This window comes from Patiria miniata, unplaced genomic scaffold (genome assembly GCF_015706575.1).
Source record: "Patiria miniata isolate m_02_andy unplaced genomic scaffold, ASM1570657v1 HiC_scaffold_10, whole genome shotgun sequence".
Lineage (NCBI taxonomy): Eukaryota > Metazoa > Echinodermata > Asteroidea > Valvatida > Asterinidae > Patiria > Patiria miniata.
The window spans coordinates 7,566,939-7,581,702 of NW_024037048.1; the positions used below are offsets into that span (position 1 = coordinate 7,566,939).

Below are 14,764 nucleotides of genomic sequence, written 5' to 3' on the forward strand. Positions count from 1 at the left end.
GATGGCTTCCAACACCGTCCCTGCCCTGTTTGCACTCATTTCTTGTTCTTGAATTTGTTTTGCACTTTTCAAAATAATGAACCAAAAAGGAATAGCCAAATAGTTTTCATACATTTAAGGGGAAAAGAAAGTTGCACAGTTATGTTCCCAAGAAAAAATCATGTCATGTATCCTTTATGGGTTCACGAGTCACAAACAGAAACAAGAAACTACCGCTCTTGGGCAAATACATTACTTTCTGGGTTTAGGAGTCACCTATTTTAATATTCATTTGAACGTAATATAATTATTGAAACATTTATAAATAATTTTTAATCAGTTGGTCAGTCAGTAACTTAATTCATTTAACCATTTGCCCTGACCAACTGATTCACTTTCGATATGGTAATAACCAATGATCTGTTTAACATGAATAGTTTTAACTTTTCACCTTTTATTAATATAATGTACTTGTAGTACCGTACTCTTTCAATTAGCCATACATGAAAGTATGTTATTTGGAAATACTTCTGTCCATCTCTCTCTTAAAATTGAATGTTTATTTATTCAAGACCCGTTGAACAGTTTACCAACAAGTATCTCATTACTCTTGCAGTTTTCAGGGGGCAATTCCGCCTAAAATTAATTGGAACCTTCATAAATCGACTTTCATGTTGTACATACAAAATTAACCGGCGGAGGAAAATGAACGCTTGTTTGTGCCGTGCTCGACTTCTCAGTAGGGCAGTCGATACAAAAGTGAAGCACATGTTGCACCCGCCCCTTGAGCTCAGACGTTTATTGTTATAGACGCAGTGGACTGCAAAACCCATCATAAAGACCCGTTTGCCTCTGGCGTATTTTACAAAAGACTGTTACGCAATCTCCCAGTCATCTCAGTTAAACCCTTGCAGCCGGGAGAGTACAATCGTAAGACCAAGGAATTTATGCAGATAATTTATCTTCTTTAAGATATATGACGGTGTTCCCTAGGTGATTAATACTAGGTTTAGATTAATCTTTTCTTTAATAATGACAGCACTGCGCAAAGTTCGTTTTAACTTGTCTTTATGTCTTCAACTTGTCTTCAATTTTCACCTGTTTAGGTGTTATTCTTGTAAATGTTATTGTTTTTTTTGTATCATTCTTGTAATTCATTCAATTGAATCCAAATAAAGGTGTTTTGTAAATTTTATGTATCCAGGTCCCATCTTCAGTTCGAACCTGGATACAACCTCCCCCGTTAGGGGTGGAGCCACGCCCTGCGGTAACCCCACCCAATTTGACAAACCCGACCGTGGCCGCCAACTCGTTTTTCTACATCAAGGATCCCAAGCCTTCTTACAACACATGCGACGTGCTGGAACTCTACATTGAAGTTCGCGACGGACAGAACTTGACGAAAAAGATGGGTGGTGATCTGCTGTGGCCCGTTATTCGGACGGATGGATTTCATGCGAGCGCACCGTACGATGAGCTGATTGACCACGGGAACGGGAGCTACAGCGCTCGGTTGACGCTCTCATGGGCCGGGGTGGTCGAGCCCCGCGTACCGTTCATTCACAGCGCCGAGTACGTGGCAGCTTTACAGGGAGTCATTCAACGACAGCCCGTGCGCTTCGGCTATGTTTCTAAGTTCATTGCCAACGGCACGTCGGAGTACACACCATGTCACATGGTCAAAGAGATGCCGTTTATTGCCACTAAACCAGAAGCGAGTTTTTCCTACCTGTCACCAACCGAAGTCTGTGACTATTCCGATGTCAAAGCAGGGACCAATTGGTACTGCCTGAAGCCCAAGACCCTGCCCTGCTCAGCCATTTCTCTCCACAGGGGTGACTGGAAGGCGTCAGATGAATTTTTTAACCAAAGCATGACCGAAGAGGAAAAGATAGCGTGGAAAGCGTATGTTTAAAATGTATACTTCCGAATTCCCTTATCTTAAAACCTATGGCCACTAAAAGAATACTGAAAAGGATCACGAATGAAATTTTCTTAGGAACGTTATTTGGTGCAACTTTTTACTCATCTCAAAATAATGTATGCAAACTATTTAACATCCCTTTTTGGTTGATCTTATTGAAAAGTGCACTTCCTTACACTTGTAACATTTTTAAAGTTTTTCCTGACAAATGAGGGCGTTGTTGCTGTGACGTCATTTAAGGAAGACACTGGTTCAGAACCCAAGCAATTACACATTGAATACTTTAGCGAGAGAAAACTTTGCTCATAGGCCTACTGTCATGTACTGAACCAAAAACATTTTCCCCACCCCAAGGAAAAAGAATGTATGACAGCAAAACATCTAAAAATTCTGGCAAATGTTGGCGCTGAAATAGTTGCAACAATGAGGTTCCTGCCTGATATGACATCAAACTTTTGCTCATGAATATGTAAATTTGTATAAGCATTAAACCAAACATGACTTTAAAATGTCACCAACATGACATAAAAATGGCAAAATAAAAAATTAAAATATGGGACACAAAACTTCATTTACAAGGACTGCATTAAAAAAAATAATAAGCAGGGTGACCCCCAAAATATGCAACCTTGAAACATTTGCCCTTTTTCAGAAACGTGCTCTGTGAATTGTTTATGTTTTTCTGGATATCAGATTAAAGATGACAGTTCATTCTTTCAAATACTGAAGAAAAAAATCATGCCAATTATGTAGCACAACTCCTCTTTGGTCCATTCCAATGGCATTACCACAGTTAAGAGATTTACACTGTACCTATTTGTGCACGAAACGCATGAAGCGCATTGTGACCTAATCCTTACAAACAACCAAGGGCGGATCCAGGGGGGGGGGGGCCAAAAGGGGCCATGCCCCCCCCCCCAAAAAAAAAAAAATACGAAACCAATTTTTTTTTTTTTTTTTTGTGACATCGCAATAAAGGCAGGCAATGAGTACACCACCATCTTTTCCTCAAAAAAAAATTGGTTAAAGTGGTCAGAAATTGCCTCAGATCGCACCACAGAGCATCTAGAATCCAATTTTTTTTCGGGGCCCTTAAGCGGGCCCCGAACCCCACGCCGTAATTTTTTTGACCCGCTTTTTTTGGGGGGGGGGACCAAATTTTTTTTTGGCCCCCCAAAAAATTGTGTTCTGGATCCGCCCTTGCAAGCAACACGGCACATTATGTCAAGAGTACAAAGAAATTTGATGAAAATACCTTTTATTTTTCAGCTGAACGGGTATCTTATCTTTTTAAGTCGTATACGAAACCTTTTCAGCATCATAAATATGTCGAAATATTAAAGAAATTGCACAAATGAAAGCTGTTTGTAGCACCATAAAAGGATGAACAATCTTTTCTTCAGTTACATTTTATTAGCAACCCATTGCGCTGTTTACATGAGTGTTTTAGTATTTGAAAGAAAAACTCTCAGCTTTAATCTGATCATTATCGAAAACATAAAAATGCATGGATCACGTTTTTGAAAAGGGCAAATGGTTCAGGGTTGCTTCGGAGGGTCCCCCCCCCCCCTCCTAATCAACCCTGAAACATTTGCTTTTTTCAAAAACGTTGACTCTGTACATGAACCCTTTAAAAAATGAACGTTCCTAATGTTAAGGGTGCTTACGCAGCTGGCGCACCAGTCTGGGCACGGGACTGCTAGTTCTAATTTTAGGCGTGAAATCAATATTATGCAACTATTCAGAGTGATTTATTTAATTTCAAATTTTCTTTCCTGAAGGGAAATTTATTTTAAAAAAAAATGACCTCGTCTTACTTTAATTTAACTTTAAAGGGAATATACAACACTACCAAATTATCACGAAACACCTTACTAGACTGTTGGTGAATGACAGTCTAAAGCATCCTGTAAAATCGTGGCACCTGTTGTGCTGTCATTTTCAAGAAAAGTGGTATTTTTGACACAGTCGACACTTGTTCCACAAAGCTTCATTTGCAAGGACTGCATAAAAAAAAATTAGCAGGGTGACCCCCAAAAAATGCAAACTTGAAACATTTGCCCTTTTTCAGAAACGTGCTCTGTGAATTGTTTTTGTTTTTGGATATCAGATTAAAGATGAGAGTTCTTTCTTTCAAATACTGAGAAAAAAATCATGAAAACAGCACATTGGGTTGCTGAGAAAATGCCATTGATGTAGCACAACTCCTCTTTGGTCCATTCCAATGGCATTACCACAGTTAAGAGATTTACACTGTACCTATTTGTGCACGAAACGCATCAAGCGCATTGTGACCTAATCCTTACAAACAACACGGCATATTATGTCAAGAGTACAAATTAATGTGATGAAAATACCTTTTATTTTCCAGCTGAACGGCTATCTTATCTTTTTAAGTCGTATACGAAACCTTTTCAGCATCATAAATATGTCGAAATATTAAAGAAATTGCACAAATGAAAGCTGTTTGTAGCACCATGCAAGGATGAAAAATCTTTTCTTCAGTTACATTTTATTAGCAACCCAATGCGCTGTTAACATGAGTGTTTTAGTATTTGAAAGAAAAAACTCTCAGCTTTAATCTGATCATTATCGAAAACATAAAAATGCATGGATCACGTTTTTAAAAAAGGCAAATGGTTCAGGGTTGCTTGAGAGGGTCCCCCACCCTCCTAAGCAACCCTGAAACATTAGCCTTTTTCAAAAACGTTTACTCTGTACATGAACCCTTTAAAAAATGAACGTTCCTAATGTTAAGGGTGCTTATGCAGCTGGCGCACCAGTCTGGGCACGGGCCTGCTAGTTCTAATTTTAGGCGTGAAATCAATATTATGCAACTATTCAGAGTGATTTATTTAATTTCAAATTTTCTTTCCTGAAGGGAAATTTATTTTAAAAAAAAATGACCTCGTCTTACTTTAATTTAACTTTAAAGGGAATATACAACACTACCAAATTATCACGAAACACCTTACTAGACTGTTAGTGAATGACAGTCTAAAGCATCCTGTAGAATCATGGCACCTGGTGTGCTGTCATTTTCAAGAAAAGTGGTATTTTTGACACAGTCGAGACTTGTGTCACAAAGCTTCATTAACAAGGACTGCATTAAAAAAAATTAGCAGGGTGACCCCCAAAAAATGCAACCTTGAAACATTTGCCCTTTTTCAGAAACGTGCTCTGTGAATTGTTTATGTTTTTGGATATCAGATTAAAGATGAGAGTTCTTTCTTTCAAATAATTTTTATAAATCATGAACACAGCACATTGGGTTGCTGAGAAAATGCCATTGATGTAGCACAACTCCTCTTTGGTCCATTCCAATGGCATTACCACAGTTAAGAGATTTACACTGTACCTATTTGTGCACGAAACGCATGAAGCGCATTGTGACCTAATCCTTACAAACAACACGGCACATTATGTCAAGAGTACAAAGGATTTTGATGAAAATACCTTTTATTTTCCAGCTGAACGGCTATCTTATCTTTTTAAGTCGTATACGAAACCTTTTCAGCATCATAAATATGTCGAAATATTAAAGAAATTGCACAAATGAAAGCTGTTTGTAGCACCATGAAAGGATGAAAAATCTTTTCTTCAGTTACATTTTATTAACAACCCAATGCGCTGTTTACATGAGTGTTTTAGTATTTGAAAGAAAAAACTCTCAGATATAATCTGATCATTATCGAAAACATAAAAAATGCATGGATCACGTTTTTAAAAAAGGCAAATGTTTCAGGGTTGCTTGGGAGGGTCTCCCCCCCCTCCTATTCAACCCATGAAACATGTTCCTTTTTCAAAAACGTTGACTCTGTACATGAACCCTTTAAGAAATGAACGTTCCTAATGCTAAGGGTGCTTACGCAGCTGGCGCACCAGCCTGGGCACGGGCCTGCTAGTTCTAATTTAAGGCGTGAAATCAATATTATGCAACTATTCAGAGTGATTTATTTAATTTCAAATTTTCTTTCCTGAAGGGAAATTTATTTTAAAAAAAATGACCTCGTCTTACTTTAATTTTATTTTTAAAGGGAATATACAACACTACCAAATTATCACGAAACACCTTACTAGACTGTTGGTGAATGACAGTCTAAAGCATCCTGTAAAATCGTGGCACCTGTTGTGCTGTCATTTTCAAGAAAAGTGGTATTTTTGACACAGTCGACACTTGTTCCACAAAGCTTCATTAACAAGGACTGCATTAAAAAAAATTAGCAGGGTGACCCCCAAAAATGCAACCTTGAAACATTTGCCCTTTTTCAGAAACGTGCTCTGTGAATTGTTTATGTTTTTGGATATCAGATTAAAGATGAGAGTTCTTTCTTTCAAATAATTAAAAAAAAACATGAAAACAGCACCTTGGGTTGCTGAGAAAATGCCATTGATGTAGCACAACTCCTCTTTGGTCCATTCCAATGGCATTACCACAGTTAAGAGATTTACACTGTACCTATTTGTGCACGAAACGCATGAAGCGCATTGTGACCTAATCCTTACAAACAACACGGCACATTATGTCAAGAGTACAAAGGAATTTGATGAAAATACCTTTTGTTTTCCAGCTGAACGGGTATCTTATCTTTTTAAGTCGTATACGAAACCTTTTCAGCATCATAAATATGTCGAAATATTAAAGAAATTGCACAAATGAAAGCTGTTTGTAGCACCATGCAAGGATGAAAAATCTTTTCTTCAGTTACATTTTATTAACAACCCAATGCGCTGTTTACATGAGTGTTTTAGTATTTGAAAGAAAAAACTCTCAGCTTTAATCTGATCATTATCAAAAACATAAAAATGCATGGATCACGTTTTTGAAAAAGGCAAATGTTTCAGGGTTGCTTGGGAGGGGGGGGGGGTTAACCCTATACATAGACCCTTTAAAAAAATGAACGTTTCTAATGTTAAGGGTGCTTACGCAGCTGGCGCACCAGCCTGGGCAAGGGCCTGCTAGCTCTAATTTTAGGCGTGAAATCAATATTATGCAACTATTCAGAGTGATTTATTTAATTTCAAATTTTCTTTCCTGAAGGGAAATTTATTTTTAAAAAAATGACCTCGTCTTACTTTAATTTAACTATAAAGGGAATATACAACACTACCAAATTATCACGAAACACCTTACTAGACTGTTAGTGAATGACAGTCTAAAGCATCCTGTAAAATCATGGCACCTGGTGTGCTGTCATTTTCAAGAAAAGTGGTATTTTGGAAACCATTTTCCAACGCTGGTCGGTCGACCAGCCTTGGAAAAAACTGGCATTATTCAATTACTGCTCCCAATTTATCATATGTAGTTAGTTCGCACTTTCTTTGCAATCGATTACGTACCTTTGAACGGGTAGCGATTTTGTTTCCATACCACATGCTCGCTATTATAATTATATAGAATTATGCTGGAGGGCCATATATATGCAATATTATAATGTTTAAAACTACCACATCGATCGAGTCACTGCTGTAGTTTCATGGATACTACATTGGATTACAAATCTGATGGTGTAAGTTCGATTCCCATTGGATGCTTTTTTCTAAATTTCTTCTTCTTTACTTCTTTTTCTCTCTCTAAAAGGTTTGTTAGTCATTTGGAACATTTTTATTTTACCAATATGTGGTTTGGAGGATTTTTTTTTTCAAGGGAAAATAAAGTCCGAGAACCTGACTTGCAACTCAACGTACTTCGAAATACGCATAACGAATGTATGTGTACGGACAAAAATATCGCCGGCCACAAGCCAGCTAGACTGGTTCCATGACTTTACAGTTCCCCGACGTCTATAAATTGCTCCGTTTCAAGTTAAGTGGGTCAGGGAACCAGACTACAAGAAAATGATATTTTTTCTTAATTTTCCAGCATCTACGAACCCGAAACGTCAAACAAGTCAGTAACAATATTTGCTATAAAATACTAGACCCCAAACCCATCAATTTTTGAAAATTCTGAAAAGGTTGTACATGTGTATATTCCCTTTAATTTTAGTGGGCATTAACAGTCATGTACGAAACTCATTGTCTTCACAGAGGCATCAAAGACTTTGCATACCTGTCGAATGCCGGCCCTGTTTCGGTTTCGGTGGTCCAAGGTATGTTTGCCTGAACTTTGTTAACTTTATTAACATAGGTGCGAATCCCCGAGGTGTGCGACTGTGTGTCTTTGCTTGTAGACCGGGAGCTAGGTGAAGTTTAATTAACAATTGCCCTAGGTCGGATGGGGGTCAGGGGACCAATGTCAAATGTCCTGAATTTCGAGTTTATTTGACGTGTCGGGCACAAGTGCCGTTTTTTTGGATTAAGTGTTGTGATTGACCCCATGATGCCAAAAATGCTACTTAAGAATGGAAAAAAAATCGGACAAAGTTACTTAAGAATGATTTAAATATTGCATTTATATATATATATTATATATATTTCATGTACTGTTTACTGTGTACACGTATATGGAGCTGCTTATGCCCCTTATTTTTGCCAAAACCGTGCCCAAATTTGTGATAAGAGCATGAAATTCGGCGTACAGAGCCCAAACGGTCTGAGAAACATTTTAAGAGGTGAACCCACCTTCAATCTTGCTAATTTGGGGGCGGAGCTTGATTTAAAAAGGGGGATGAAAGCAAAAAATTCAGAAGACCTGTCTTAAACATTTATTTTCCTTGCTTTTCAATTACTTGAAATAAACTTGGACATGACATGACATGAACATTATAGCATTTTACTGACGTCATATTTTCTGTGCAATTTGTGGGCATGGCCTAAATGTGTAAAGGGGTAACGTATACGAGTGGTTTGATCCAATTGTGACAAAAAGCGTGCATTTTCGTGGCAAAACTATGAAAATTGGCAGGCCTGGTTGAACTTAATAATTATGGGCTGAACATATATTTACAAGAGGGATCCACTTTGCAATTTACCCACTGTGGGGGCGGAGCTTTTTTTTTTAAATGGGAGCAAAACATTCTAGCAATTATCCAATTAAAACCTGTTTTTGACCAAAAGTCAAAAATGAGTCTTTTAAACTGGATTTTGTTGCTAACGCTCGTAAACACGACACGTGGGGATATTTTCTAAAACCACCTTCAACGTTTTCTCGCTTCAAAATTATACAAGTTCAGGCGAAAAACTTTCATAAAGTATTGGTTACCAGGAGGTCCCAAACTTAATTTGGGCATTGAATTTGTCGTTTATCGATATAAAAGTACTCTTTTAACTGAATGCAAATTTTCCAACGTGCATTTAAGGATGCTCTTTGAATCTTGATAGTTGTTTATGTGCGTGCATATACAGGGTGAATCAGAAAAGTGGAACCCAAACCCCATAAAATATATTTCATATTTAAACAAAATATGTATCACAAAAATAATAATAACTGGAAAGCCAATTTCGTCAGCTACTTTTAGATGAAAAAAAATACTGAAGTTGCTAATTATATATGAAATCTTTAAATCAATCTGAAATACCTTTGTCCGACTTTTTTTTCCCATTCTTAGGTAGCATTTTTTTGTATCATGGGGTCAATCACAACGCTTTAATCCGAAAACGGCACTTGTGCTAGGCATGTTAATTTAAACTCGAAATTTTGGACAGTTTGACATTGGTCCCCTGACCCCAATCCGACCTAGGACAACTTAAGAATGGCCATTTCAGAACTACCCGTTGATGGTTAATGGCCTGTAACAAACCTTTTGTTCTCAAATTGTTAATTAAACTTTATCTAGCTCCTGGTCAATAGTTAGTTTGTTTGTTTTCATCTCTGAATTTAGATTTGTACTATTAATTTGTGTGGCACCAAGTTCTACTCCCTCAAACAAAAATCTTCAGCTTTTTTTCTGAATTATGGCTCTGAGATTGTTTTTTTGGCAAGTTAAGTATGAAACCATTAAACGCTTTGCTGCAAATAAAAATTAATTCCTATGGACAGATCGAAAAAAAGGTTTTCCCAGGTATTTTTACACGTATATCACACAAATATCCCAGAAAGATACTTCAATTTCGTCTTTTGTTTTTGTGATCCGTGGACAGACGGCGGTTGTGTTTAAAATTTAGTGTATTGATTGATTCTTGGACTTAAAAAAAGCTTACGAAAAGGCTTTCAAATCCTAGATTTTGAAGGTGCTACACGCAGAAATTCACTAAAACAATAGTCCCGACATTTGAGTTTCGCTTTTTTTGACTCACCCTGTAGTTGACCCAAGGTTTTATCCAGTTTCTTGATCTATTTTTGAACGTATTCTCTCACCCTTTGTTATAATGCATTTAATTACTTCTCACGATGGTAAGTTGAGTTGATGACATGCGAGTATGGCGCTTCAACCCGAGAGTGTCAACAACAGCGATGTGCATGTAGTCGAAATGTTCTCCTTCGAAGGCATCTATGTGATACAATCACTATCCGCGCGTGATACCTTATTGTATCAGCCTCAATGAAGTAGAACATGGTCAGCCATTTTTTCATCTACCGAGAATGAGAAAAAGTGAAAGAAATAGTATCAACCTTCATAATTATGCTAGGAATTGCTAAACTACGTACTGTCTAAAACGCGCCAAAACAAATAACAAAAAACGAATTTGCTTTTTCAATACAACACAAATCGCAACATGAGACGAATTCTCGAGATAAGGTCGAATCTGAATGCTCCAATTTTGAATTGTACTACACCTTAACTGAGATCCAGTGGTGGTAAGTTGAAATTGAAATCGGGAATTGAGCTCGACGATGTTGGGGAACAAAATTAAAAGGATAATGCGTGGCTTAAGTTTTAAAAAAAAATGACTGGGAAAACATATATTTATTCTCCACTTTTCAATTATTTTAATTCAGCTCCAGAAAACGCCGCCAGCAGTTGTCTGATGTTACCTGAATGCAAACCAGGACTTCCTCCGAAACCACCATCGCTAGCTGCTGGATTTTACTACAAAGACTCGTGGAAGTCCAACGTATGCCGTGAGAGGTCGTTCGAGCTGCCGGAGATTTTGGAATGTCTACGGAACAAGAGGCTTTATTTTTACGGCGACTCCACGCTGAGGCAATGGATGCTGTTTCTGGCTCGCAGTCTGGGAAAAACCATGAAGCTACAACGGGCACGCAGAAAGTCAGCGAAGATCATCGGCCCGCTGTACGCCATCGACAAGGTGCACAACATCACGCTCACGTTCCGACATCACGACTTTCCCATCCGTAACAATTGGCTCAACTTTCACGACGTGAAGTTCACGGTGAACGAGCTAGACGCGCTGCCAGGCGGACCTAACACGGTTGTCTTGTTCACGTTTTGGGCGCACTTCACTACGAATAGCGTGGACTACTTCGCGAACAGGATGGGACACATCCAAGCGGCTGTTAAGAGGCTACAACAGCGAGGCCGCAGCCCTACTCCTGTCTTCTTCAAGTCAGCGAATACTAGAGCCGATGGGTCAAAGGGGCTTGCCTTGGCCGATTCATTTATACTTATATTAGATGAGATTATGCGAACAATATTTAGTGATATGCCAAATGTGACTATCATAGACGCCTGGGGCATGACATTGAGTCATAGGACAGGATACAGACTGCATCCTGTAGATTTGGTTCTACGAGAAGAAATTAAGATGTTCCTGAACTTTCTGTGCCAACAACCAAGCCAGCCAGCCAAACAGACAGCCAGCCATTCAACCAGCAAACAATCCAACCAGCCAGCAAACCAACCAACCAAACAACCAACCAGAAATCCGGCCAGCAAACAAACCACCCAGCTAGCAAACAAAGAACCAAACAGTCAGACAATAAGCCAGCCGTTCAGCCAGCAAACCAGCCACCCAACCAGTCAGCAAGCCATACAGCCAGCCAGACAGTCGTCAACCAGCCAACAAGCCGGCCATCCAGCAAACCAGTCAATCAACCAACCCGCAAAACAGCCGGCCAGCCAGCCATCGATCCACCTTACCAACCAACCAGCCAGACAGCCGTCCAGCCAGGCACCCAGCAAGTCAACCAGCCAGTCAGCCAGTAAAACAACCAGCCATTCAGCCAACCAGCCTACCAGCCAGCCAGCCAACAAGCCAACCTTTCAGCGCGTCAGTCGGTCAACCAGCCAGCCGCCAAAAAGCCAGTCCGGCTTGCCAGCCTCTCAACCCGTCCAACGTGGCGGCCTGTCGGCCAACAAGCCAAGCAGTCGGCCACCCATCCAGCCGGAGCCGCGGCGAGCCAGCCTAGCAACCAGCCAGCCAAACAGCTAGCCAACTAGCCAGCAACTGGCCGGCCATCCAGCCAGCCAGCCAGCCAAGCAGCGCATGAAACTGGTAGATACTCTCGATTTTATTAGGATTAAAACTCAGTGTGGCATTGTGTGACATTGTTTCTTTATTTTTCGTAGAATAAAAGCGCTTATTTAACTATTAAATTATGCAGTTAACCATTTATTGTTGCTCCCTGCTAAACTCCCGATCTTAGTCGTTTACCGTCTGCAGTGTCGTTATTTATTTTGATTTTGGTTTAAGTAAGAACAAGAACTCCCTTGACGTGAAGCCAGAGGACACCTTTTGAATGTTGACGCCTTCATGCAGGCTTTTTAATGTACCTTGTTTATTTTGGTTATCATCGTTTACTTGTTTGTTCATTGCTTGAACTTTTGACACCCTTGACGTAGTACGTGTACCGTGAATTCGAGGCCTGTGTATATTGATACAATGTGCACAGTAATAAGGCCAATGTTCGCTCATATTCCCGCCCTGCAAACAGGGCGCTGGGACACGCTGCACTGATGAGCTTCATATAATCTTGTGAAGGAAGTGGCCATATGGGGATGGCATTCTAGGTAACTTATCATGACCGATGTATAAAGCACCCGGCTGCAGCTGTTTAAGACCGCAGTTTGCCAGTGTGCGCAAATGCTATCCGGACATTCTATACCGGATGTGATTTCTGGTTCATTGCGGACCATGTGGACACATTTTGAGCGTCGCTTTATATGCAATTTAATTCAAAACAGAGCCTGAGCAAGTGACGAAAATTTAAAATGATTTTTAAAACAGATTCCTACATTATAACACTTTCCAACGAAAAAAAAAAGCATTTATGAATGGGAATAAAAGAGTGATGACTCGTTCTTCACGGCCGTTTCAAACCTTGCAGGGTCGTGGCCGTGATGACTTGTAGGTCACAAGTCACGCGAAATCTATCCAATCAGAGCGTAAATTCATCAGCGTGCCCCAGCGTCCTGTTTGCGGGGCTGGGTGTACGAGCGAACGGCCCAGGATGAAAGAGAGCAAGTCACAGCCTTTGTTTGTAGGGCAAGAGTACAACACTGATAAACAGAACATTTATATCTTGACAGATTCCGATTGGGTTGAAACTTATGTGACACTCGGAAAGTGAGGTCGAATAAAAGTAAGAGGAGAAGGACTTCTGCAATTTTCTTTGTGATTTGATTCTGTGTATCGAAAGAGATGAGATAAGTGAACTCGTCTCTGACGAAGTGGATTGTGAATTAACATAGCATTTAAATTATTCAACATCAATACAAGAGAACATACAGGGACAATGACCTCAACAATCACGTCAATAACTATAAAATGGCGGACAACATCTTTGACATTTGTCTCCAAGAAATAAAATTCAATATATAAAGGAAATGCTTTAAATCTCTCTCAATCACCTTATCAAAGCTTGCATATGTCCTAAAGGAAATAAAATAATTAACTCGAAGAATCACGTTTGCAAGGAAATAAGATATTTGAAGCAAAATCCATTTCACGCCACCACCACATTATAGGGGGCGTTCTTAAGGATATAGATGTATACCAACATGTATACTCGCGCTTGCATCCACATTTCAGTGCTATTGAATACATTTGGGTTGTTGGGATGTTCGAACTGAAATACCTCAAAATCCGCATTTTATTTTTATCATCACGAAAAAGTGGGGGTGGGGCGGCTATTCAATACCCCTTTTTCCCTGGTCTGAAAGTGGTGGGGATATCCTCCCGGGATTAACGCCCATGCGCAGGAGCTTAACGTTGCGTCAGTTTGGAATTCGAATTCGCCATTAAACAAGTAGTTTGTGAAATGTAAGCGAAGGAATTTGAAACCGGTTTATGTAATTACTTGTTCGTCCTTGTTCTTCGTTTCTTTGTTCCAATTTGAAAATGCATAAAACTAACTGTTTCCCAGAAGATTTGGCTACAAAGCAGCAGCCACAAATTGACCATATTGATCGTTGTTTGCATGAAAAGAAAGCACGTTTCAGAAACGAAGCGTTGTTAAGATAAAACGAATTGAGGAAAGTGTTAGAGATATAAGAAAAACCAGATCGCAATTTTAAATCTAGAAGATAAAAGAGTAAAAGGTAACAATTTAAAAAAAAAAAAATGCGAACACGATTAAAGAAGAGGGCAAAGGATCTCCTAGTTTAAATGTTGCCTAATACGCTTATTCTTTATATGTCGATTTTCGTGTCATGATGTTTAATTTTCTCACATCACTACTTTAAAGTTTTACTTGGTTAGATTAAAAACAAATAACATTTCGCTTCAAATTGGTCATTATCAAGATGAATTTGAATGCTATTTTTGCGAAACTGGCCGAGAAAACCTATACTATAGGAGATAACCAAAGTATTTTGACCTGTTACGGAAGAAATGAGAACATGTATAATTTAACTTGTCTCTAACGAAGTGGATTGTAAATAAGTCGTCACCGCTGGTGGCGACGGACTAAATCAGTTCGGCGGATGGATAGTGGTGAAAAAAAGAGGAGATAAATTAGTTCGTTCTTTATGAATAAGACAATCAAAAAAAATAATGGGCGCGGTTATTCTTTTTTACTACATCTCATGAATATTCATGATCAAATTGGAGCGCGTAATTGGCCGATTCCGCCGCGCG

General features: G+C 39.2%; 1 protein-coding gene across 1 annotated transcript; it reads left to right on the forward strand.

Annotated features, from left to right (window-relative positions):
* Nucleotides 1-1,142: 1,142 nt before the first annotated feature.
* LOC119736787 (NXPE family member 3-like) lies at nt 1,143-12,677 on the forward strand. The gene is made up of 3 exons (XM_038210798.1): nt 1,143-1,884; nt 7,934-7,995; nt 10,725-12,677. Exons 1-3 carry the CDS (start codon nt 1,388-1,390, stop codon nt 12,116-12,118), a joined length of 1,953 nt encoding a protein of 650 aa, XP_038066726.1. The 5' UTR covers nt 1,143-1,387; the 3' UTR covers nt 12,119-12,677.
* Nucleotides 12,678-14,764: the final 2,087 nt, after the last annotated feature.

Excerpts from the sequence above, each read along its gene's own strand:
- LOC119736787 (XM_038210798.1), top strand. The coding sequence starts at position 1,388 with ATGGGTGGTGATCTGCTGTGGCCCGTTATTCGGACGGATGGATTTCAT. Across the intron at positions 1,885-7,933 it reads GAAAAGATAGCGTGGAAAGC|AGGCATCAAAGACTTTGCAT; the intron begins GTATGTTTAAAA and ends TTGTCTTCACAG. Across the intron at positions 7,996-10,724 it reads TTCGGTTTCGGTGGTCCAAG|CTCCAGAAAACGCCGCCAGC; the intron begins GTATGTTTGCCT and ends ATTTTAATTCAG.